The following is a 26,632-nucleotide window of genomic DNA, read 5'->3' on the forward strand; positions in this document are numbered from 1 at the left end:
TTTTTTACTTTCATGACAAATGTATTTTTATTTTTATTTTAAAAAGAATTAGATCTGCAAAATATGTTGAACTTAAGGAAACATGTTTTGATAGTCATCCAAATGAAGGCTTTTTGTTTGGACATTAATTGGATCATCTTAGAATCCAAAAGGTAATGAAGGTTATTATTATTATGCTTTTAAGGGAAGTTGGGATCATAAATGTGGGTGATTGGATAATTTCCAATCGCAGCTTTGCGTGAATGAGCTTCAACTTGGTTGTAAAATGTAAAGGGATTTTTAGTTGAATCATTTTGGCTTTCAACTACTGCCCATGTTTACTCCCACCTTATTTTATTTCTCTTAAATGTTTTTGAACACACTCTTAACATACAGCAGGCTCAAATTTCTTCTGACAATCTTGTGTTAGCTACCATGATCCGCAATCATGCCATCAACCTCAAATTCCCCATATTCAGAAATAGAGATGGGAGTGTTTTCCAGATGAACATCTGCTTCCCTCTTCACTTATATCTCTCAGGATCTCTGATCTTCCAAATCTAAAGAGTTTGAAGTATAAGGGGTTTCAACCAGGGATTTAAATAGCGGTCCGTTACCGAAATAGCGGCCGTTATATAGCGGTAGCGGCACCGTCCGAAACCGTTACTGCCGAAACCCGCTATACCTGCAGTACACAATAAGTAATGTAAAATTCACGACCGCGATACCTGCAATGACCGCAATAGCATCCGTTATGTCCGCAACCGCGATAAACGCACTGCGACCGAAAACGCGACTGCAATGACCGCAATAGCATCCGTTATGTCCGCAACCGCGATAAACGCAATGCGACCGAAAACGCGACCGCGACCGCAATTTAAATCCCTGGTTTCAACACCTCACCTCCTTTTGCAATTTGTATATCTCACTGCCCCAACCTCCACTCCATGCCGCCAAACATGTTCCCTCCCTCTCTTTCTCGTTTGTACATTAAGAGATGTCCATTGCTGAAGGAACGTCGTGAAAAGGAGAAAGGTAAAGACTGGCCCAATATTTCCCACCTCCCTTTATTTGAATTGACGGTCAACTCATTATATAGAAGGGGCAGTGACTGAGAAAACAAATGTCCTGACGCAGGTATTCCATTCATTTTCATTGACCCTCATCCTTTCTTTTTCTTCACTAATTTATTTCTTGATTCCTTTACTTTCATTACAAAAGTACTTTTTTCTACAGACAGAAACTTAAGAAATGAATAAGTAGATGGAACTTGGGATCATAAATGTGGGTGATTTGTGGGTTAATTTCCATTTCCATCTTTCTGTAAATTGGAGTTCATGGATTCTGATTTGACTGCATTTTGAGGGACTATTTCGCGATATGCACAAGGTAAAAAGGTCGAGATTTTGCTCAGAATCATCATGGCCATAAAGATATGGATAGCTAGCTACCTGATTCAATTTGGTAATTTTCATGCAATACATTTTGTGTATGTCAATTAAAAGCACTTTTTCTTCACCATTTTTAAACAATTTCTTGTTTTTGTCAACCTTGTATGCATTGCTAGGTTAGCTTGAACTTTGTATGGTTGGGATAATAAATATTGATGCTTCTCTCATTAGTTTCCATAATACAGAAACAGAGTCATTTGCGAAATGGAAGACCTGCAATCAATGATCATCAATGGTTGTGCATTGTGTTCTTGAGCTGATAAAGAAGCTTTGAAATCAGTACATCAATGGTTCCTCGGATTTTTGAGCACTATAAAGGTCAATAACAACAAGAACTGCGGTTAGTTTCCAGGCATGCAACACACAGGAAAATGCCAACATATCCAACAGAATGCATGAAAACAGATATTGAAATGCTTTTCTGATGCATATTGTTTTTCCTTTCAGCAATCTTGTGTTAGCTACTCTGATCCACAATCATGACAGGCATCAACCTCAAATTTCTTGGAATCTTCCTGAAGACTTTCTATCAATGCGTTTCTTGTAGTGTTCTAAGCTAAAAAGTTGAAGTCCTTTGTTTCAACTTTTATAATGGATTAGAAATTTTCTGTCAATAATTGATTATCATATATCATAACATGATCTTCTCATTCACAATCACCTCTTTGTTAACTCCTAACATTATTCTCTTCTTTACGTGAAATATGCTATTTAGTATGTTTTTCCTTTTGAATTCATATGGCATACAAAGGTTGAGTTGTGCATTTTTCCCCCTTTACTCAAAAAATGCAAATTAGACCCTAAATTCATATGGTGCATTTTCTCTATAATCTAACGTGTAAGGACTAATTTGCTCATTTTTTCAGTAGAGGAAACAAACTACAAAACTTAGATTTAGGTTGGGAGAGACTGATGAACTTGGTCTCAAAGCTTCAGGTCTTTTCTCTTTCAAATGCTTACATGTTCATACTACCTATATTACTTGGGCTCAAGTATGAAACTGTGAATACAGGTACGTGTCTGACACGGGTATGCTCTATTATTTTCCTCAGATTTTCATATATTAGAGAATCATTGAAGGATCATATTCCCGTATTTGTGTACAGATATGCATCTAATGTTGGACATGGTTTCTTGAAGAACGGAAGCAACTTAGATTTGAGGTATATCTCATCACTTGCTTCCTGGTGATTGAAGACATCGATGCAAATTTCAGTGTATTAGTACTATTTATTTGAGTTCCGTATTGGATCTAACATGAAAGTTTGCTTCGTCTTGAAGGTTTTGCGCCATGAAAATGTCAACTGGTCTTCTGCTGGCTTCAGCAGGGGGTTGAATGTCTTTGTAACAAGTTGGTCGAATTTTTGGATTGTGAAAGCAACATGGAGGATGATCTTATATTGTTAACTCTTCACATCGGTTTATGATTCGAAGATTGTTCTTTTCAGAACTGTCCAAGGTCCATAACAATCACCATCCACCTTCAAAAGACCATGCCAGTGCCAAGCAAGTCTTTTTCGAACATTAAAGAGCTATTTTATTCGGGCTCAAATGTAATTGTCGGACATGAATACATGCCCAATCAAGAAAAAAGGTGGAAGAAAGTCCATTTCAAACACATTGTATTGCAGACTTTGAAACTGAATTGCTAATGTGATTGAATTTCAGATGTCTATTCTGGGTTCTTATTCCATACACACAATTTTGCTAGCAATTTCAGTCTCTGTTTAATTGTTAATTTCTTGTTAGCTTACGCCTAAATTAGTCTCCAAAAAGTAGTTGACATGGTTGGAGGTTTTAAGAACATACGAACCCATAACATACATCTACATCTCCAGACTGAAATGCCCAGTCTCGGATGTGGATTTGTTATATGTACTATATCAATATATTCAAGTTTGGGGTTTTTTCTTCATTTATTTGAAGAATATTGAAGAATATATTTATACGGATAAAAACAGCTGCTCACCAACAGAAACAGACAAAAGAAAAGCCCAATCTGACAGCAGGAAAACAGTGCAATTCAATGTTGATTAATGTCTGCCCAATCTAACATTGGACCCCACGACCTCTAAAGCCTGTTTAAAATATCATTTCCTGAAAAATCCTGAAACAGGGTTTTAAATTTTATAGATTCACAAATAAAACAAACAATTCCTTTCTTGCAATGACTTCTCAATCATTCACCTTAAGCTTCTCTCCATCTCTTAAGACTCTGATAAATTCCAATTTTTCAGGAGACTGTTTACCTTGTTTCTCAGTATCCTTCTCGAAAAAAACCCCTTGTTCAAGCTTTGGGTTTTGTTTGAAGAGAAAAATATTGGGTTTTAATGAGAAAATTAATGGGTTTGGAGGGAACTTTGGGATCTTTAGTGCTTGGAGAGAAGAGGGGCAATTGGAGGAGTTGGATGATGCGCCATTGACAGTTGAATTACAGCAAATTTGCAGTGAGAGTCAGTTCGATAGAGTCATTGCAGAAGCTCAACAACTTGAGGAGTCTTTGATTATACTGTGGTATGTATATTTCTGGGTTGTTTATAATATGGTTTCTTGGGTTTGTTTTGATTTGGTACGAATTTGTCTACTTTTTGTTGTTTGTTGAATCGGAGAAAGTCAAATTTTCCCAGGAAAATGTCGATGCTTGAAAGTTTTTGTTGAGAATCTGATTTATTCATTAAATCAATTCTTATTCCCATTTAATGTGAGTATTTAGATAAATCTTTTCCCAACCCATAAACTTCATCCGCCATATTTAAACTTATGGTATCTCTAGTTCCAAACATGGATTTTTCCCATTTAATGAGATTGATCAACATTATGTGGTTTGTTTACAAAGAAAGTGAAGGGGAAATAACTAGATTGCTCCCACCCTTCATTTTTGAATTGCCCTGTGATCCTTAAAATACATAGAAGTACATTAAAAAGTTGAATATAGATGCATGCATACCTTTGTACAACTACACATACCCTTATTGGACACTTGCACTCCAGTCCGTGTAATATAAAAAATAGATTAAAGTTGGAGATATTCTGCCATTCCTGTCCTGGTAACGTGGCTTAATGTAGATGAGACTGAAAAACAAGTAGAGCTTTTTGGTTGTTTGCTATTGATTCAAGTTGGCTGGAAAATTTTATTGCTATATTCAACCTTAAATTCTCATCTATGATGTTACTTACACCTAGATGAAGAATACGTTAACTTGGACTCAGTGTGAACGTTAGATACAGGTATATGTTCAACTTTCTTTATGCTTCAAGTTTTTTCCATGTATTTGAAGGATCCTTGTTGGCTCATATTCCTTACCAATATCCATAGGTGTCAAATATGGGTGTTCAAAACAGATAATTTAAGAAAGATAAAGAGTTGGAACAGTGTAGGAAGGTATTATTGTTTCAAAGCTTAATTGTTATTTTGAAAAATACCAATACAGAATGTTGAGTTGAATTAATGTACAAAAAGCTTCTCCTCTTTGCAGAATGCAGATCAACATATTTTAGCACTTGATTTTCTTAGTAATGTATCAAGTTTGATCGTAAAACAAAGTGATTTGAACTTGTAGGATGGCAAGCTGGTGCAGAAAGTGTATATATTTGAAACCAAAATTGGAAAAGTTGGCAGCTGATTACTATCCAAGGTCAGCTAAATTCCATTTTAAATCAGCAACACTATTAATCTGATCTATCGCAACGAACCTAGTGTAGCTTCCTTGTTTCTCAAATCATTTTGGTGTATGTTACTTGAACCCTATTTTTCATGAAATATCTTTGTCCAATGTACATTCAAACGTGGATATGGGGATATAGCTCTCCAAGGACATTCTAAAAACCCTCCAAATATGTGGAAAAACCTAGAAAAATGCTGAACATATCCATATAGGACATTTTATATCCGACACTTGCCCCCGAGTTTGAGTAACATAGATTCAGGTATAGTTACTATTCTGTTCCTGCACATGTATTTGGATGTATAATTATTAACTTACCTGTAAAAAGGAGTATACTTGTAGATTTTTGGCATAAGCTGATAAATACCTTGATCAACTTCATCCATCTCCTTGTTAAATTCAGTATCTTGTATAAGTATTTAAATCTCCCTGTTCTGGCTTTAATTTGAAGTTAGTTAGGGGAGCCGAATCTTTTCTGACCATTCATTTGGACCAGGGTCTCTCTCGACTCATTTAGTGAAACAAGTTGCTTTCTAATTGTTCCAGAGAACTAGCAAACCAAAAAGTTCATTCTTAGTTTGCAACTAATTTGGAGGAATTCAGCATCTCATGATCTCATGATGTTCATTCACACGGCTTATTTCTTCTAATCCTTGTTACCACATATGATCGATGATGAAGTTGAGCAACAACTTATCCAGATTCATATAAATTAAGGGTTCAGATTGTGAGCCCTTGACTTGTTTAAGCACAGCTTTGCATTGCTTCCTTCATGTGGAACATCAGGCCATGAACTGATCCTTCTCCTTAGATAGTCCGCAAAAGCTTGCAATTAGTCCATCTTTCTGGCTTGTTGATTAATCCGGAGATGTCTTTCCCATTAAAGTACAAGGAGCAGAGTGGGAATCTCGTAGTGCCTAACTTTGAAGTTTAAACTTTTGATTTATGAATTTGTTGCATGCTGTTGCCTCTGAACTTTGCAGTATTTTCTAGGCTACTTAAATGCTTCAATTCATCAGTTCCTTTTTTTTTTTTTTTCAATTTTCCTTTTGTTTGTTGCTTCTACATCCCCAGATGATCCAATGGCTAAAAATTTATGCCGGAATTCTGCAATCTCATATGTATAAAAAATAGTCCTTATCATGTAGGTTTTGTTTCTTGTCTGAAGTTGTTCATGTATGAAATCGAACAAGCTAGCTTGGTGATTAAGGACGTTAATCTCCTTTTGAATGGTTCTTGCAGATTGCGATTTTACTGTGTAGATGTCAATACTGTTCCGCACAACCTTGTTGCTCGGGCCGGAGTCACTGTAAGTGTCACATAACTCTGACATCTGTCAGCTCAATAATTATGTTTTGAACTGTCTGTTGTCAATACAACTATGTTTTCTGTAGTTAAAACACCGAAAAATCACTCAAATCTTTGGCGTAATGTAACAATACAAAAAAGCAATTGCCTGTAATCTTGAAAGTCACAGTTGCCAAACTTGTTCTTCAATCCTTTGGGTAGAATAACATTAGATTCTAAAGTCATGTATCCTACAACCTCTATTACTCTGACTTCATTTTTTCCTTTGAAATGCTCGTCTCATTTCTGGATATAGATATGGGATATGATTCTCCAAGGACCCCTAAAATACATGGAAAAACTTAGAAGAAACTGCACACACCTATATAATACATACATGTACCCAACATTCACACCCAAGTCCGAATGATATAGCCTACAACCGTTTTTATATGAGCTCTTAAACAGAGATAGAAAAGCATCTAACATTTGAAAACTCATGTTACGAAGACAGCGATCATACCCTTGAATGTTCATGGCATTTTCTTGTTTCAACACTTACCCACTATGAGTTCAAAGGATCTCTTCTAATACATGCATGATTTGTTTTATTAACAAAAATTATGAAATTATGATTAGACTGAACTGATTACTCCTTTATGCATGTTTCGATTCATCAACAACTCTGCAGAAAATGCCAACGATACAGGTTAGTATCAATTCCTTAATAAATCAAAATTTCTACCTTGATTTCTATGTTATCGAAAAACCCGTGTCCAGCACATATATGGATACAGGTACGAGGATATGACCTACAAAAGCCCTCCAAATACATAAAAAACTCGAAACAAAAATTGAACATACTTATCTCAGATATATGCATCTGACATTGCACCCGAATTCAGGTCACATTTATTTTCCTAGAGATCCGCCTTGGCACTTTAGCAAAGTAACATTCAGCTGAACTTTAAGATAGTTTGATTTGCTTGCAGTCTTGAATACATTGGTTTTTAATCTAATAATGGTGTTTATTACAGTTATGGAGAGATAGCAAGAAACAGGCTGAGGTGATTGGCGGCCACAAAGCATATTTGGTTGTTAATGAAGTACGCCAAATGATCGAAAACGAATGTACCGCATGAGTGATAGCACTCCTTTTTAAAGAAAAATTGAGTGTACGTTACATACCTTATCTGGTACTCATTTCTGAATCCGAGTAACATAGGAAAAATTTTGATCATATACTTGAATTTATTTCTCTTTTAATGTCTTCAAATATAATGCCATGAATTGCTTGTGATTATAAGGATGCCATGAATTCCTCAGAGACTTAAAATCTGCAGATTCGCCTTTGAAACTTTTTGTTCTAGCAAAAGCAGTATACAGGTTTACATTGTGTTTTGTTTTTGTACTAGTACGTAACGATATCAATGTGTTCTGTTGTAATATTTTTGGTTTATCAATGTGTATAATATATATAAATGCTGATAGACTTCAATTACATGCATATAAATCGAATATAAATTTTAAAATTATTATTAATTAATTAAAAATATAATATTTTATCTCTAAATATAATTATGAAAAACAAAAATTGTTTAAATAAAAAAGATTAAAAATTGTCTAAATATCAAATCTAGTATCAACCAAGATCAATATATATTGATACAGGCCTATATTGACCAAAAGAGACTAAACATTCCAAAACAATCGAAATGCACTAAAATTTTGATAGAAAAAGGACTTTAAATTAGTTGATAACGATTGAGGATTAGGATTAGGATTAGGATTAGGATTAGGATTAGGATTAAAGAGAAGCATGCTAAATGGGTACCAAAAGTTATGATGCACGTGCTCAGAAAGTTAAAACCATACATACGTAGTTATGAGCATCTTGTCATGTGGAATTTTAAGACAAAGAAATTAAAATCACAAATGGAAGATGGTATGGTATTTTTGTTTTATCAAAAGCACCGTACGGGGTTCCATTGTGCCGTACACATTGTCCAGAAAAATTTTAAACTCCCTACAAATGAAGGCCTAGTCATGTATTCATTGTCAATACCAAATTTACAATCTACATGTATGTAAGGTAGCTGATTATTTCGTTAATGATATATAATAAAGGCGATGGTAATGATGTATTTTTTTGGTTGAACATTACAATCATTTAAAACCTGGTTTAAAATCGATAAAAATCCTCATAAAATATAAACATTATCTTAACATAAATATGATACATTATTAAATGTACGGTGTTAATCGTATCCAAACATGACCCTGTCGTGTTACTTACAAAATTTTCATTATATTAAACATTTCATGTTCAAGTCCAAAATACGTTAACATTCCTCAAATTCAAATACTAGTAAAAATAAATAAATGAATAAATAGAAAGAATCACGACAAACTTACAATCAGGATGCTATTAAACTACTAGCCTATCACCAATTTGAAAAATTAGAAAATAATGGAATAAATGAGTCTGGAAAGGTCATTTATAAATATATATATATATTTATATTGCATGTACAAGGAAAGAATTGAGGTACCTTTCTCCAAGGGAAACCAACTCTTTGAAAGAGACCAAAGATAAAAGGATCCTTTGAAAAGAGGTTTAGGGTTAAATTTATGGCCACCCAGATTAGCAGTTCTCCTAGCTTCAAAGCATCCACCATTTCTTCTTTTTCTTACTCTCTAACATCGGCAGTTCTGGAAGTAAAAAAAGCAACATTTGTGTCAATGCATATTACCCAGATTAGCAGTTCTCCTAGCTTCAAAGCATCCACCATTTCTTCTTTTTCTTACTCTCTAACATCGGCAGTTCTGGAAGTAAAAAAAGCAACATTTGTGTCAATACAAATATGCATCACAATTCAGTACAACATGATCTTTTCCAAAGATAAAGAACGAATTTGTAATTGGAAAATAAGTCCTATGTTATTTGGACCCAGATGAATCTTGGATACAAGTATTGGTACAAGTATGCTCACCTTTTTTGAAAGGTTTTCAATATATTTGGAGGCTTATGCCCAGCACTCAGGTTATAAATATGTCGGGCATAAGCCAGACATGGATATCTCAAAATATGAAGAGTCTGGATAACATTGCATAAGTCTATTTGGAGAAACAAAAAGCCCATGTTCGCTTCTCAAAGGAGTTGAATTATGTTGTTTTTTCTTTTTATACCAGATTCATGTTATGATGTTGACTCCAAGGATTCACCAAAATTATACAGATATTTTCAGGGTTATGTTTTCAGTTTTCATCTATATATTAAGTTTAAATTAAGAATAGCAACTGATTTTGAACAAATGTAGGTTGCTGTGTTTACTGTTTACCTTCTTCAGGATAAATTGAATTGTAATGCACCTCAGCCCAGAAACTCAAGAAAATAACTGCAAAAAATCACAAATTATAAACAAGCAAAATTGAAGCAAGTATCAAATCAAGTACATGACATAAAAATATCCAGAAAAACCATATTAGAGAAATATAGCATTATGTAATTTAATTCGGCAAGGTGCAGAGTTCCATAACCAGCTAATCTCCATCTAATCTAATGGCAGAAATGTCTAAAAAACTACATGGTACTATGATTTCCAGCAACTGCAGAAAAGTCAAAAACATATTTTATACAAATTCAAGCCCGGGGGCGGGGGGGGGGGGGGAGGGAATGCAAATTGATGATCAATTTGGACCGTGATAACTGATATGAGAATGAAAGTCTTGCAAAACTCTAACCACATCAGAAGTCCATCCACTTCTCAATAATTGGGAAACATAAACTACATAAAATTAATTTTATGCAAAGATCAAGAGCATCCAAGAATTCAACAACCTACAACGTTCACAGGCTTAGAAAGTATGGGTATACTTTTCTTTTACACATCTGAATTTCGGCTTTTTTAGTTTTCTACTGCATAAAATTTTGTATGTGCATTAAACAAGAATTGCAACTTGAGTTCAGCTTTGAAATTTTAAAATCTAATGATATACCTGAACATCTTACCTATAAGTAATGTGATCAAATATTATTGCTACTTCTCCAATATTAGACCCAAGAAAAAGAAAAGGATATAAAGCATCAAGATCTTACTTCGTTCAGACTTTTGATCATGTGGAAGGATCTCAATGTAACATGTATCCTTGAATGATGTTAATACAAATATCTTTACGCCATACTGCAATTATACAGAAAGTTTACATTAGTTATCTATTAAACGGTCCAAATCAGAATAAGCAAAACATGCTATTGCAAAAATGATGCGAGATGTGAAATGTTAAGTCTTAATTTTATTTATATATATATATATATCTGTAAGAATCACTCTTCATAGACACTTGTCAAGCATCCCATGCATGAACCTAACTATTTCACTTCATAATTAGTAAATGCCTTGGAAAAAAAAACACTCAATCCTCCGTTATTTTCTAAAAAAGAACTTGAAATTGATTGATAAAAAAATATTATTACACTATGAGCTATATTATCACCCAATCCTAATAGCCTTAAAATCTAACAAATTGAAATGAGTTTTACATTGATTATAAAGTGTATGTATAACATGGGTATGTGTTGGACTCAAGTACGTTCATTTTTTTCCAAGATCCCATGTATTTGGAGAGTCCTTGGAGGACGGACAGGGCATTTCAAGAAAAATGAGAACTTAGAGCAGCATATCCACAAATTTGGGACCATTTCCATGTTTTTAGGCAATATGAACAAAACATTGCCCTCAGATAATTTTCCAACCATTGGAAAGCATAAAACTCATTATGGTAACAAAGTTCACCAGCACAGGTAAAGCTACATGTTAATACTTCTTTAAGAACCTAAACATGCATATATGGTAAGTATTTCATAAAAAATACTGTAAAAGGAAAATTCAGTTTCATATTCTAGCAAAGTTTAAGCCCAACAGTTGTACAAAAGTAACGGTCTACATTCAAACTCTTGCAGTTCAACAAACTGGGGTAAAGAATTAAAGTATAATCATGTTAGAAATTGAAGAGTTTGGTCATTGGCATACCAAATCTGCAGCTGCTTGCAATGTAACGTGATCACCCCATTCACCATTCCTGCTTCATCAATGTAAATAACTATAATAAGCATGAAAGTATTCATAGAAAGTTTTTTAGTAATAAAATAGCACTGAAAAGAAATTTTTTACTTGTTCATTTTCTTCAAATAGTCACCATAAGCCATTGGAACATAACCCTCATACAGCTCTGAATTCGATTTAAGCTAATGAAATCGACATATCATGAGGGAAAAAAAAAGCATAAGACCAACAAATTGAACTATACACCAAAGAACAAAATTAGCTGGCTAAAGTGGAACTTATAAAAAGGCCAACCAACCTGGTAAACAACTTGCTGCCTCACAAACTTGTGGTGATCTTGAGAACGGTAAAGTTGATCTGATAAAGAGCGAAACTGGAACATGTAAAATAAGAGAAGTTAGTTAATGAACTGACAAAGAGGTATAATGAAAATTACAAGTGAGGCTCTGTGGCCAACAACTTCACTTTTGTAAAAGATCAGCATCAATCACAGAATTGAGATATAGGCCCTAAACAATGTATCACTAATTCATAACTAAAATTGGCAAAAGAGCATATCATTTCAATTGGGAATTACACACAAACCAAATGAAACCAAGAACTGTAAACTGATTCCTCTAGTTATACACTCGCATGCACACACACATATATGTTTCCATGTGTTCTAGTTTGTTAGATGTATGATCTAAATTCTCAGTAACTAACAACCAGAAGAACCACCATAGATATCGTCAAGGATTCAAAGAACATACAGAACTCTTCAACCTAGTAGAAAAGAATCAGAGGAAGACAAAAGAAAATGATGTCTCCCCATTTTCATTATTTTAGAAGTCTGTACAAATTCAGGGTCAAACTGTTCCCAGTTGAATACGTCCATTAACTTGTGAACAGTAAAGTGATTGCTAGAAGACATGATTTCCACCATCCTGAAATAATACTATGCAGACACTATAGAACTAGCATGAAGATTATAAACAGTAAAGTGTCTCAACACATTCATGGTATTAGCACAAAACTTTTTCAATAGTACCTTCATCCAATGTGTTTATGCCTAATTAGTGCGGCTTCCAACCAATGTGTTAGTATCTATATCTCACGAATTCAGAAGAGAAAATACTTGTGCATATGACGTATCTTTTTATTAGAGAAATAAAGTAAAAACCAACCTGACAGTTACCATCACCTTGAACCTTATTCTCAACCAGACCATACAACTGCAACCTGAATGATAAAATAATTAGTCCTAAATTTAAAATGCTATTAAAATCAAACATTCACAAGAAGGAAGAATAGAACCAAATAACATTACTGCAAAAGTATTTCTTTTGAGAAAAGGGAGAAGTGGAGATGCATTTTGGTAAAACAACTGAATGAGATAACAATTTGGCTAAAGATACCGTTGAAAAATGGTTGAGGAAAGGGAAAAAAGAGCAATTACTTTACCAAAATGGATCCCAATACAAGAGTTCAACTATTTTACAAATTTACAAGAAAAAACTCCTAAACAAGTAATTTATCACTGTACTTTGAAAAAGAAAAAAGGAATAAGGTGCAAGCCCCCCCCCCCAAAAAAAAAAAACCAGTGGAGAACTAGGGTGATAAGGTTAATTGCCACAAAATAACAGAATAAAAAAAATAGACCAAGATGCCATTAGCTATATAAAGGAAAATTTCAAGCCAAACCTATCAAGCAGCCTTTGATGGTCAGATGTCTCTTCATCAACTGATGGTATTACTCCATTAATTTTAGGTACATGCTGCACAATGCAAATCACCAAATTAGGAATGTCAATTCTCATCCAACTCATTGTTATTGGGTTAAAGGTCAAGAAATCACATCCATATGCACAAATAGAATTTTGCCTTTATTAGTTACATCCATATAAGGTAGTGGCAAACCTTGAAACACCTCAAGCAGTGCCAACTTACTAAACACTACTAATGCTAAATTAATGTGAAGAAAATATATCAAAGGAGTTAAATTCAGCATGTGATAAACAGAAATCTTTCCATTCCCAAAGTATTGTGTACCAAAAGCATAAACCAACTCAACTAAATTTCATGACATTCATCATAAAGTTTGGTAATAAATTCGCAAAACTGATCAATTAAATTAAACATGTTAAGCACATACTTTTTTTTCAATGCGGAGGGAGAAAAAGAAACATGGGAAAATCCTAACTAAAAACACAATGACTTCATCAAAATTATGATAAAGATAAAATCAACTAGATATTGAAAGCAAATTATGTGGCAAGTGATGCTTCCACTACCATGCAGTGGAACTTCAGTTAAAAAATAACAAGAAAATCCTTCAAATCCTAATAAATAACACAACTTTCCAAGACTCGTACTCACAGGAATAGCAACCATGTCATTCAACCTCTTCTCTACTTGACCATCAAGATCAGATGACTGATCTATTATATCAATACGCAACATATCTTCACCAAGAGAAATTTTGTCACCCATGCTGGAGGTGCCACTTTGTTCACATCTACTTAGGATAGAATCATCTAAATCGCACTTCCCCTGATTAACTTCATTTCCGTGTCCCTGGTTATGATCTATGGTTTTTTGGTCATCTTCATTATCTACACAATTCAACACTTTTACATTAATAAAAGCCAATATAATAATTAAGTCAGAATGGCAACTTCAGAAGTTCCACTACCAGGACTATGTTGCCTTCCTGTAAAGCCAACCCAATCTTGAGTAAGAATGGAATCTTGGTTAGGATTGTTAAATCTGGATGCCTCTGCAGCAGCAACTCGTGAAAGTTCCTCTTGAAGCGCATGTGCAATAACCGCATCATTCTCTACATTTACAAGTTCAGGTTCATGATAACCCTCTCTAATATACCCAGTTTGGCTACTGTCTTTTTCATACTGAGTAACACTTCCACTGGCACCAGAGTGGCTGAATACACAAACTTGTAGGTCTTGGAGACCCCATCGAACAACATCAGGATCTATATCACATGTAAGCATTATTAAAACCTATAAGAGAACAGCGTCCACTTTCCTAACTGAATTTGTATACTCCCCAAAAGAAATTCTGCAGACAATAACATAAAGTAAATTAATCATAATTAGCACATGATAATATAAACCATCCCAAATAATAATAACAATAACAATAATAACAATATGCAAAATGTCCAAAGAAACTAACTTAGTAATTTCTTAACATAGACTCGAGAAGCACAAATAACCTAAACCCAGAAAAAGCAATCATTGCGTGCAAGAACAAAAAACCCTAAAGAAATAAAAACACAACCAATTTCGGAACTCCAAACTCTAAATTCTTAAAAGGGAATCAATGAAAATTAATGTATACAATTAATCTTAATCTCAACATTTAATCTTTTTCATCATGTCTTTGTATTTGACTATTTTAATCTCATTCGAATAAGAATTGTGATGAATTACACTTTAATAATAATTAATGAATTCTTAAGTCCAGATTTATGTCTCCATTTCAATAGTATCACAATATAGAAATTACAATATAATCTAATTAATATATATAAATATATATTTTTTACAAATAGGAGATTTTGGATTTAGATTCTTTTCATTTCTCACAGTCTCATTAATCATTCTTTTCCCCACATCTTTATACTACAAGTTCTACAATTAAAAAGAGACAAATCAATTCCACCATATTTTCTAATATCCTTCTCAATCCGATTCTTTCACAGATTATTGAATTAAATACCATTAGTTTTGCCTACATATCTCTAAATATAGCATGCTTCAAAGGTTCCAAACTTCAATCTTTCTTTTCTCATTCCAAACAAAAACTCATTTAATGTTCTAGGTTTCTATCAAATTTACGAAAACTTCCAATATCGGAAACTTTAAGGGATAATTTTTAAAAAGAAGAAAGAAAAAAAAGGAACTGAACAATGAATGAACAAAGAATCAGAAAAAAAATGGTGAAATTGGGGATTAAAAATAGAATCTTGAAATAAAAAACGAAATGAAATTTAATCTGAAAAAAAAGAAAAAGATAAGTAAATAATTAAAAAATACCTGAAATAAAATGATAGAAGCAAATGAAGAGAAACGTAAGCATGGAGGAGAAGCCGAAGCCAAAGTTAAGACCTTTTATACTTATCTTCTTTTGGAGCTTTACCGACCCGACATCGCTCCGACTTATTATTTTATTAACGATTTCTTTTTTATATCGATCAAAAAATAATTGATAAAATAATTATTAATCAAGCAAACTCAAATCCCAAGTTAATATGTTGTAGACAGTAAATATAAATAAATTTAACAATGTAAATTTTGATATTACTCACTGTAGTACATATAAATTGAGGATTTTGTATTTTATTTTAATTTAATTATTTTTTATTTTTGTATTTTTTGAATTTTAAATTTTTAGTTGTAAATAAATTATATTTATTAAATTCATTAAAAATAAATGGTCTTTATTAAATTCATTAAATTAAGTTACATTGTTTTTAAATATTGATATAGTAAATTTATGTAATATCGTGTCATGTCAACTTATTATTTATAAATATTACTCAAAAAATAAAAATGGTAATAAAATTGACAACTGTTGTTTGCATTAAAATTAAAATATTGAAATTCGAGAAATATAATGAATAAAGATTATCCAATTGAAGAGTATGAACTGAATTTATAACATTACATATAATATAGTAGTAATAGTAGAATTTAGTCAAATGGACTACTACCATTTGGTTAGAATTAAAAATTCAAGAGTATAGGGAGTGAAATTAACCAATTCAAAAAAATACAAAAACTAAATTTGATCAAATTAAAGTATACGAACTAAATCCACAACTTATGCAAACTACATGGTCTAATAGCAGAATTCGACTATTTTGAAAAACAAAGATATCAGCTAACACAACAATTAAGAGGACATGGATTTGTGTGTGCTTAAACATATTTTTCTGCTTATGAAATTGTAAAAAATAGAACGTCAGTAATGACAATATATCGGAAAGAAAAAAGAAATAAAAATAAAGAACATACAGAATTTTACGTGGAAACCCTTTCGGGAAAAAACCACAGGCAAATGAGAAAAAAATTCATTATGTCGAATTCGAATGATTATAAGAGGAGTTTCGACTACATCTATTTATATGTTGAAAAAACCTAATTCTAATCAAAGTCAAATAGATTATGCTAATAAATGTTAAATATATTTTACTCATAAATACTAAATCTTCTAGAAAGAAAATATATTTTGTTTAACTTGACTTACAATCAATCTCTTAGAATTTGGGTCACATAACTCTAACAATCTCTACCTTGACATGAATTCTCAATGAACAAGTTATTCACCTCTTCCATAAAACCCCTTAGGGTTTAACTTCAACAATAAACACCAACCAAGTCTAAGCAATGCTCAAACTTGGTTATAGGAAGTGACTTAGTAATCATATCTACAAAACTTCATGAGTACTAATTTTGCTCACAACAATATCACCACGAGCAATAATATCACAAACAAAATGATACTGAACATCAATGTGTTTTGTTCTCTCATGAAACATTTGATCTTTTTTAAGGAAGATGGCACTCTGACTGTCACAAAATACTGTACTGATTTAAAGGTCTTCATTGAGTTCACTAAAGAGCCCCTTCAACCAAATGACTTCTTTACAAGCCTCAGTAATCGCAATGTATTTAGGACACCCAAATATCTTTAAATCCGAATAGTTAGTAGGATTACCAGACCATACCTTTTGTGGAGTCTTTTTCTCAATAGTAACGGATAGAGACCGGTTGATCAAAAAACATGCAGTAGAGGTTGCTTCGGCCTAAAATGACTTTGGTAAGTTGGCATTTGACAACATACATCGAACATTCTCTATGATCGTTCTGTTCATTCGTTCCTTAATGCCGTTTTGTTATGGAGTATGATGAACTGTCAAGTGTCTCATGATCCCTTCTGACATGCACAGTTTATTAAACTCGTCAGAATAGAACTCTAAGCCATTGTCTGTGCAGAGGTAGTTTATTTATTTTCCCGTTTGTCTTTCAATCATAGTTTTCCAAGACTTAAATGCGAAAAACACATCGCTTTTCTGCTTCAAGAATAATGCCCAAACTTTTCTAGAAAAATCATCAATAAAAGATAGCATATAATTAGCTCCACCTCTCGAAAGCATTCTGGATGGGCCCCACAGATAACAATGAATATACTCCAATGTTCCCTTCGTGTTATAGATTCCTCTAGTGAATCTAACTCTCTTTTGCTTCCCAAAAATACAATGCTCACAGAACTTTAGTTTGCAAATTCCTTGCCCATCAAGAAGTCTTTTTTTGCTTAATTCTGTCATGCCATTCTCACTCATATGCCCTAGGCACATATGCCAAAGTTTAGTAATATCATCATCTGACGAGGAAGAGGAAGCGACAGCTACATCACCAGTAATAGAACCCTGCAAAACATATAACTTGGCAGTTTTTCTCTGCCCTTTCATCACAATAAGAGAACCTTTGGAAATCTTCAAAACCCCACTTTTAGCTATGTATCTGTACCCTTTTGAATCAAGAGTACTCAATGAAATTAAATTTATCTCCAATTGTTGAACATGTCGCATGTCACTAAGTGTTCTAACAACTCCATCAAACATCTTAACTTTAATCGTTCCAACACCTCTAATTTTACACGAAGCATTATTTCCCATCAAAACAACACATTCAGACACTATTTCATAAGTTGTAAATCAATCCCGATTAGGACTCATATGGAAGGTGCAGCCCTAATCAATGATCCACTCATCGCTCACTTTAGAATTGTTTATAGAAGCAACTAGAAGTTTACAATCGTTGTAGTCTTCTACAACATCAGTTTCACTAGATTTTTCTGGTTGTTTTCCCTTTTGATTCGCAGCCTCCCTTTTGATCTTGTTCTGTAACTTATAGCACTTAGATTTAATGTGCCCTTTTTTCTTGCAAAAGTTACAAGTTTTACCTCTGTTTGAAGACTTTGATTTACCTTTAAACTTACCGCGAGGATTTCGTTCTTGTGTCCTTCCACGATTATTATCAGCATTTCGATCTTGTCCCCCATGAACAATGAGACCCTCTCCCTAAGAGTCGGGTTTAACCACAAAATGCTTCATCTTATCATACGATGTCAAAGAATTATAAACCTTATCAACTATGAGAGACTCGCAGCTATATAAAATTGTGTCTCTAAAGGTTGAATAAGATAGAGGCAATGAACAAAGTAGAATCAACCCTAGATCTTCTTTATCATACTGAACCTCCATGGCCTCCAAGTTTGAAAGAATTTCTTTAAACACTGTTAAGTATTCGTGCACAGACGCACCTTCCTCCAAACGATGAGCATAAAGACGCTACTTCATATACAACTTGTTGGTTAGAGTTTTCGACATACATATTTGTTCTAACCTCTTCCATAATGCAGCGGCGGTCTTCTCCTTCATCACATCTTGCAAAATTTTATTAGACAAATGCTGATGTAATTGTGCTAACGCCTTTCAATCCTTACGCTTATTCTCTTCATGCATTAATGTCGAAGGCATCTTATCTATCTCTTGCAGGGCATCCTTCAGATCCATTTGCGCAAGAATTACTTGCATCTTAATTTGCCACAACGTAAATCTGGTGTTGCAATCCAACAGCGGAATTTCATACTTCAAAGATATCATTACCGTAGTCGAGATGAACAACCCAGAAGCTCTGATACCACTTTGTAAAAAATAGAATGTCGGTAATGACAATATATCACAAAAAAAGAGAAATAAAATAAAGAACACACCAAATTTTACGTGGAAACCCTTTCGAGAAAAAAAACCACGAACAGAGGAGAATAAAATTTACTATGTCAAATTCGAATGATTACAAAAGGAGTTTCGACTACATCTATTTATAGGTTGAAAAAACCAAATTCTAATCAAATTCAAATATATTATGCTAATAAATGCTAAATATATTATACTCATAAATACTAACTCTTCTAGAAAGAAAATATTTTTGTTTAACTTGACTTGCAAGCAATCTCTTAGAATTTGAGTCATACAACTTTAACAAAGATTATAGATAAAAATAAACATTTATTAAAAATTAAGAAATACATTTTAATATTTTTCTTTTATTTTGATTTTTCGAGAAATCTACAGTTTAAAGTGAGTATCTTAATATAATAATGATACTATTGTATAGATATAATAATTGTTAATTGAATATTAGCTCAATTGATATATGTAGCAATTTAAAATTTTAAAGCTGATGATTTGAGCTTGATTTAAGAATTTATTAAATAATCTAATAATTGTATAAAAAAAAACTTCTCTTTTAAATTTTTTTCATTATAAATTTTAAAATATTTAAGAAAAATAATTATTAAATATGTTTGAAGTGTTATTATTTGTTTGATCTAATAAGTTGGACTTGTTAGGGTCAAGCATTATGCAAATTTTTTTAAATCAATCTAACTCAGATTGAATTTTTTTAATTAATAATAAAAATATTTTATTCCATTTTAAATTGATTTTTAATAGTATATTAAAATTAATATATAAATAAATTTTAATTTATTTTAATAGCAAAACCAACAATTACTAGATAATAGTTATATAGTTGTATACAAACATATTGGCAATCTAATGGGAGTAAATTTCAATATGACATTTTAAATTTGAATAATTTGATAGGTTTAATTAAAATTAAAATGAATATGAGCCATGATATTTTTTAAGTTAAATCCGATTCTTTTGGAATTATTATTTAATTAATAAATTTTTTTATTTAAATTTAATCATAAGATATAATTATAAAATTTGGCTTAATGCACATTTTAGTCTATAAAATATATTGTTTTTTTTACTTTGATCCTTAATGTTTTATTGTTAGTCCATTCAACATTTAAGAAAAACTGGTTAGGATATCCGGTGCTGTAATGAGTATCATCATCTGAAAAAAAAAAAACCTAAAATCTCTTTAAAATATATATAAAAAAAAACATAATTGTTTTAAATTTTTTTTAAAAATTAGAAAAATTATTAGAAATTGTAAAATATTATTAGAAATAGCAAAAATTGTTATTGGATAATTAAAATTATTATTTAAATATTTTAAAAAAAATTATCCAAATTGAGCATCTAAAAAATCTACCAATTATTGAATTATAAAACAGTTATCATAGGTGGTATCCTTCAAAGAGATAATGATCTTATATTCAAGCTCTAGTAAATGTTGTTTGCAAAATTTTAAAACATTTTTTAACTTTTAGTAATTTTTATATTTTATATTTTTTTTGTATTTTTGATATTTTAAAGGATTTTTAAAGTTTTTTGAGATGAAGATGTCACAATGGTGTCATTATATGCACATGCCAACATATGATTGACTAAATATTTTAATAGTTGGGTTTTATCATCCAAAGAATTGAATCAGGAATCCTTAATAACATTAAGGATTGAATTGAGTCTAAAAAAAGTTTAAGAACTAAAGTGATAAAAATGATATATTTCAGGTAGTAAATTTGTGCATTAAACCTAAAAGTTGTATAGTATTTTAATATATTTTAAATTGTAAAAAAAGAGAGGAGATTTTCAAACTTAAGAGATAAAATCTAAAATAATAAAATTGAGTAGACAAACCTAATCCAATCCGAAGGAAAACAATAAAAAAGAGAAGGTTGAAAACTAACAATACGTTAAATATTAGGAAATGGGTAAATAAAATGCAAAAAACAACATGCCATTGCCAACAACTTCCTACTTAATTATTGTCGTATTCCCTTCTTCAGAGAGAATTTTAAGGTATTTGTATTCCACCATTACATATAATATATAAAGAGAGAGGGTGTGTGTGCGTGTGGACGATTGTCAAGCGATAATGAAAATGGGTCCATGTCTTGTTTGCCATTTGCTTCCATATTGAATGTTGTTGTCAAGAGAATGGAAACTTAGGAGTGAAGGTTGAAATTTCCCAAGCTACAAACAAATGCATTCCATACTTTTTTAACTTATCAGAGATGATGTATGCAAATCTAGGTGTGGACTCCTTACTGGCTTCACTATTGTTACAGGTCAAAATCAGGGAATTCTGTCCAAAATAAAAAAGAAAAGTCAAAATCAGACAATTTTGTCAAAAGAAAATCATATTGGAAAAAGTAATAGGGACTTCTAAACTTCAAATTTTGAAATTATTGTTGGAAACATTTTGTCTCAATTATAATACTAAATTTTATTTCGATATTGAGTAGAATGTTTCGTTTCAATTATAAATCCTACCAATTGATTTTGTTCGTATTGATCAAAATATAATATACCCACTAGTAAAAAGATAATTTTAAATTAAATTTTTATTATTTATTTGTACCAAAAATATTTTAAAAATTAATTTTTTATTTTTTATTTTTGGGTTTGTGGATAGATTAATTGTATAGTTGAGATGATATTATTATTTAATTTATAGAATATTTTTTTATTTGTTTGATGATGAATTGTATTTATCAAATTTATTAAATAATATTTTATATAATTGATGAATTTTTATTATAATATATATATATGATGATGATATTTGTACTGATGCCACCAATATTTTTAAAATATTTTCTTTCCCTTCAATCAAAATTTTAAAAATGTCATGAATTTAATATTTGAGATTTATTTAATTTCATTATTTGATATTTGTAAATATTATATATATATATATATAAAGTTCTTCAAAAATAAGAATAAATTTGAAATGGTGCATTAAAATAGACGGATATCAATACCAGTAGAAAAATAAATTAGCTATCAATACAATACTAACTATCTTCATCTTAATACCATTCAAACTTTAATTATTTTCATTACAATACTAACTATCTTCATTTGAATACCATTCAAACTTTAACTATTTTCTTCTGAATACCATTCAAACTTGAACAAAGAGAAATTATTTTATGTATCCTCCTTATCACATAATCCTTATCAATTGAAAATAAACATATCATATTGTGTTAGTCCAACTGTCCATATAATGTGAAAAAAAAGATGGATGTGTTTATTTTTAATTGGTAGAGACCATAAATAATGTGGTAAGGATGATTCATAAAATAATTTTTATTCAGTACACTTGTGGCTAAAAATAAAAACTCCAACACAAACTAGCATCAATTTTAAAAAAAAAAAATTGTCTAAAGCTCTATCCTCGGAAAGTAATTCGAAACACAAATTGTGTTTGCTACAATTTCAGAATTCTGGTGAAGAAAAAAGATTAGGCAAACATGGATCATACAACTAAGTTAGAAATGTACCATCTGGGGCATAAACTAAACATTATATTTCAGTCTCAGAATGATTTCAACATTTTTTTTTCTAGTTGGCCAATTCACACTATTGAATAACAGAAATGCAACCTAACAACTGACAACTGTTTCACTGCTTCATTGGACAGGCATTCATTCTCAGTAGGTTAATGGCCGGAGTGATCTGACACGTGTTCGAGTTCAATATCGAGTTTCTATTCTTCAATGGCGTTTCCTCCTTCATCTAACTGTTTTTCTTGTTCTTGTTGCTCTGAAATGCATAATAGTTGACACCATTAAACCATTTAGTATACAACTATATATGAAAGCTAAAACAATGAAAAGACAAGTAAATAAACACCAAGTTTCCTTTTTTATATTCTTTTCATACAGTACAATCGCAATAAATGTAAGCTAATATTACTTGGACTTAGGTGTAAGTGGTGGACACAAGTAAGCATCCGACAGAGATGTGTTCAATTTTTTCTAAGGTTTTACTTGAACTTGGAAAGTCATATCCCCATACCTATGTCAAATGTGTCCAACATCAGTGTCAGCTAATATATGTAACAGAAATAGTTTGATTTGCTTACCCATAAGTTTGAAAATAGCCTTCTGTGTGCGCCTTTCAAGCTTATCGAGCTTCTTCTGCACATCCCTTCGAAGATCCCAGTTCGGTTTCTTGGGAGCAATGTTGACAAATGGATCCTACACCAATCCACATTTAGAACAAGTAGAAAGGAAAGCAGTTTTCGGTTAAATGAGATATTGAAGATAAACAAACACCTCTTTTTCTTCAGATGCTGGAGGTTCTGCTGCAACAGGGTCTTCAAATTTCGGCAGCACTGGGGGAGCAACCTTTCCCTCCTGAAGCTGTTTATCATGAGGTACATAATTTCGAAACTTCATACTGGGGTTACTGCAGAACAAAAAAATACAAGCAAGGCATACGTGTTAATGATCAAAATTATCAGTGAAATAACCACAGGCAAACATCCATCTAAACAGACATTGTGTATTTGTAATATTTTCAAATCACTAAGCTAGAAAAAAGATCCCGCCTTTCTTAAAATCCCGGGGGGGGGGGAACCAAGGACTGTACCCCCTTTGCAGAATTTCTCATGAAGTGGAACAAATAGTAAGAAATAGGATCAGATTTATAACATCAAACCCCTCCAAAACCCCAACTTATTCAGTTTCTGCAAATTGAGAGCATAAGATGGAAAGGATAATTATCATAATATATTATCCTTTTCTTTTCATTTTTTATTATGACAGGGAATATGGAAAGGTGAAAGGATAGGGAACCTTTCAATCCAATGGTTAGGTTGCACAACATTCTTACCCATAAGCTATAACACTCGGACTTAGATGTAAGTGTTGGATATAAGAATGTTTCTAACATAGGTATGGTCAGAATTTTCTAAGTTTTTCCCTGTATTTGGAAGACTTTTGGAGGTCATACCTCCATATTCCACATCAAACACAAGTATAGGATATTGGTACTTCAAGAAAAATGAAGAGAGAGAGTAACATAGCCCATAAGTAAAATGTTTTCATGCATGACTTGGAAAAGGGTATAGCTGCATAGGAAAGAACAAGTTAAAGTCCCTCCATTCCTTCCCCATCCTTACCCGAACAAGCGCAGTGCAATCTTTTTCAGATAATCCAAATAAATGAAACCTTGGCTTCTTCTGTCCCCACTTCCCTACTGTTCCTCCTTTACATCTGCTTTATTTTCCCTTCTAATTCTCAACATTAGGTTAGGGCAATTCTAGTAGGTTCGTATTGACTATTAAATTCAAGAAAGTAATTTTCATCAATTTTAACTTCATATTCATACTGACCATTCCTGCATTCTAAAACATCGATATTTCAAGAGAATGGAAATCTATTATGTACCAATTTCCATGCCCTAACACTATTTTAGCGCCAAATTGGGGGGAATGGGAATTGGCATGGCAAAGTCATGCTAGGCATACAAAAGACAAGTTACACACGTTAATTTTTGAAAATTTCAGTTCAAGGGAAGCAAATAGACAACCATTGAAATATAAATTCAGCAAGTCATTTTCAAAAACATAAAATTTATTTGGATGTATAGGAAGGTTGGAAACGGAAGAGAATCAAGGAAGAACAGTGCCCATCTATTTCAAGAATGTTATTGGAAGGGAATGAATAAAAAGGGTTACCTGTCCCATTTAATACCTAAAAATCCTACATATGTCCAACTTACAAAAGTTGAGATTATTTGAAGGAATAGGATCATTGCCTTATTCATTTATTCTCCTTTTGACGTAAATGACTGTGCTCGATTGCGAATGAAAGAAAAGCGGAAGGATAGGAAACTTTTCTCCAAAAGTGGAGTTAAACAACCTCATTCCTACTACCTTAGAATGGATGGTCACTGGATTAAAAAGTCCACTAATCCACATGCTACTTAACAAGCAAAGTCTCTTTATAAACAGACAAGATTACTGGTCTCTTCTACCAAAGGTCTATCTTACCTTCCTCTTTGCTTTTCTAGTTCTCAAAAGGACACCCAAAACCAGCAGGCAGGCACTTAATATGGAAGTAATTTTTCACACCAAGTCCTATTTGGTGTTGTAAGCAAGTCAAGCAAGTGATCAATCAGAAACCCAGTATCTTAATACTTGAATTAAACAACTCTTAAGGCTCAAAGAAATATGAGAATCCAACATAATCAAGCCAAATGAAGTGGAAAAATCTCTTAAGGCTCGAGTTTCTAACATAATGTTTCTACTCAGCTTGAGCCTTTTAAAACCCTAGGTACATCAGTTAATTATAATTATGATTCATGCTATTTCTATACCCTTGGCGCAAAACAGCCAGATTTTTACAAGATAAACAGAACCCCATCATGAACCCAACTATTAAAACATAATCCATAAAAAAAAGAATGAAAAAATTTCTGGGTTGGAAATTAAACAAAAGATGTAAACTTCTACGAGTCATTCGTATACCCATAGTGCAAAACAGCCATATATCTTCACGAGATAAACAAAACCCATTGTTAAACCAATAATTAATACATAATTCATCTTAATTTTATGCTTAAAAAAGAAGAAAACAGAAAATTATAAAAAATAAATAAAAGATGTAAGCTTTTGAACTTACTTTTCTTCATTAGTATCATCCGTTTGATTCTCAGCAGCTTGAGAAGAATCTTCATCTGGGGCATTCAACAGCTCCTGAGCTGCTTTAAGAGCTTTAAGCCTCTCTCGACGTGACGCAGCTGCTTGTTCTATCGATTCCTCTTCGGTAGCCATATCCGCTGGTTTGAGTTGAGGCGATTCAAGTCGAGTTGGGGTTTCTCTGTTTTAAATAGGATTTGCGTGATTTAAACTTCGGGCAAATTTTATTGGGCTTTTTTATACAAATCCGAATAGTAAAACCCAGTGTTTGAATCTGAATTTTCCTTTAGTTCAACGTCTCCCAAGGTTTTTTTGTTTTGTTTTTAAATTGGATAAACTATACCCAACAGTCCTTAAATTTATTTAAAATTATATTTCAATCATCAAACTTTCAAATCTTACAAAATTATCACTAAAGTTATCAGGTTGTTTTAAAATGATCACCCAATCGTTAGATGTGTCAATGGGTAGCATGTATTTGATGTGGCACGATAAATATGACACATATTTTCCACTTGTTTTATCACATAATTATATTATATTTATTATAGAGATAATATATTTTTTGGTTCTTGAATTGGATAATTAGGTCCACTTAGGTATTTATATTTTTTTTTATTTTGGGTATTTGAATTTGACAACTAGATCCATTTTGGTCCCTACATTTAAATTCCATCAATATTTGATACTGTGACTAGTGGTTTTGGAACATGATTGGATTCATTGGCTAAATCGATTCAATCATGGTTTAGTAATTAGAA

General features: G+C 32.2%; 3 protein-coding genes and 1 long non-coding RNA gene across 11 annotated transcripts; 2 read left to right on the top strand and 2 right to left on the bottom strand.

Moving 5' to 3' along the window:
- Positions 1–156: 156 nt before the first annotated feature.
- LOC121203394 (uncharacterized) lies at positions 157–3,115 on the top strand. 2 transcript variants are annotated; one of them, XR_005926638.1, is made up of 5 exons: positions 157–1,116; positions 1,216–1,443; positions 1,616–2,442; positions 2,537–2,593; positions 2,712–3,115. It is a non-coding gene; the product is annotated as an uncharacterized lncRNA (long non-coding RNA). The 2 variants fall into 2 exon arrangements; XR_005926637.1 differs by having other exon boundaries at positions 157–1,443.
- A 293-nt stretch (positions 3,116–3,408) lies between these two features.
- On the top strand, positions 3,409–7,864 carry LOC107957360 (thioredoxin-like 3-2, chloroplastic). 6 transcript variants are annotated; one of them, XM_041112364.1, is made up of 7 exons: positions 3,806–3,944; positions 4,614–4,812; positions 4,991–5,065; positions 6,338–6,404; positions 7,074–7,179; positions 7,288–7,331; positions 7,420–7,864. In XM_041112364.1, exons 2-7 carry the CDS (start codon positions 4,679–4,681, stop codon positions 7,522–7,524), a joined length of 531 nt encoding a protein of 176 aa, XP_040968298.1. In that variant the 5' UTR covers positions 3,806–3,944; positions 4,614–4,678; the 3' UTR covers positions 7,525–7,864. The 6 variants fall into 6 exon arrangements, with proteins under 6 accessions (XP_016748361.2, XP_016748365.2, XP_016748362.2 ...); XM_016892872.2 differs by lacking the exon at positions 4,614–4,812 and having other exon boundaries at positions 3,409–3,944; XM_016892876.2 differs by lacking the exon at positions 4,614–4,812 and having other exon boundaries at positions 3,409–3,944; positions 7,074–7,091; positions 7,420–7,622.
- A 925-nt stretch (positions 7,865–8,789) lies between these two features.
- On the bottom strand, positions 8,790–15,617 carry LOC107957361 (OVARIAN TUMOR DOMAIN-containing deubiquitinating enzyme 9). 2 transcript variants are annotated; one of them, XM_041112365.1, is made up of 12 exons: positions 15,486–15,617; positions 14,123–14,505; positions 13,807–14,042; positions 13,132–13,205; positions 12,615–12,669; positions 11,747–11,821; positions 11,557–11,630; positions 11,416–11,464; positions 10,482–10,566; positions 9,724–9,780; positions 9,191–9,208; positions 8,790–9,094 (listed from the first exon to the last, which is right to left on the bottom strand). In XM_041112365.1, the coding sequence occupies exons 2-12, from the start codon at positions 14,436–14,438 to the stop codon at positions 9,045–9,047; spliced, it is 1,089 nt and encodes a 362-aa protein (XP_040968299.1). In that variant the 5' UTR covers positions 14,439–14,505; positions 15,486–15,617; the 3' UTR covers positions 8,790–9,044. The 2 variants fall into 2 exon arrangements, with proteins under 2 accessions (XP_040968299.1, XP_040968300.1); XM_041112366.1 differs by lacking the exon at positions 9,191–9,208.
- Positions 15,618–22,601: 6,984 nt separating this feature from the next.
- Positions 22,602–26,213, bottom strand: LOC107957362 (coiled-coil domain-containing protein 12). Its single transcript, XM_016892878.2, has 4 exons — positions 25,855–26,213; positions 23,503–23,635; positions 23,310–23,424; positions 22,602–22,987 (listed from the first exon to the last, which is right to left on the bottom strand). The coding sequence occupies exons 1-4, from the start codon at positions 26,004–26,006 to the stop codon at positions 22,932–22,934; spliced, it is 456 nt and encodes a 151-aa protein (XP_016748367.1). The 5' UTR covers positions 26,007–26,213; the 3' UTR covers positions 22,602–22,931.
- Positions 26,214–26,632: the final 419 nt, after the last annotated feature.

Source organism: Gossypium hirsutum, chromosome A05, assembly GCF_007990345.1.
Source record: "Gossypium hirsutum isolate 1008001.06 chromosome A05, Gossypium_hirsutum_v2.1, whole genome shotgun sequence".
In the NCBI taxonomy this organism is placed as follows: Eukaryota; Viridiplantae; Streptophyta; class Magnoliopsida; order Malvales; family Malvaceae; genus Gossypium; species Gossypium hirsutum.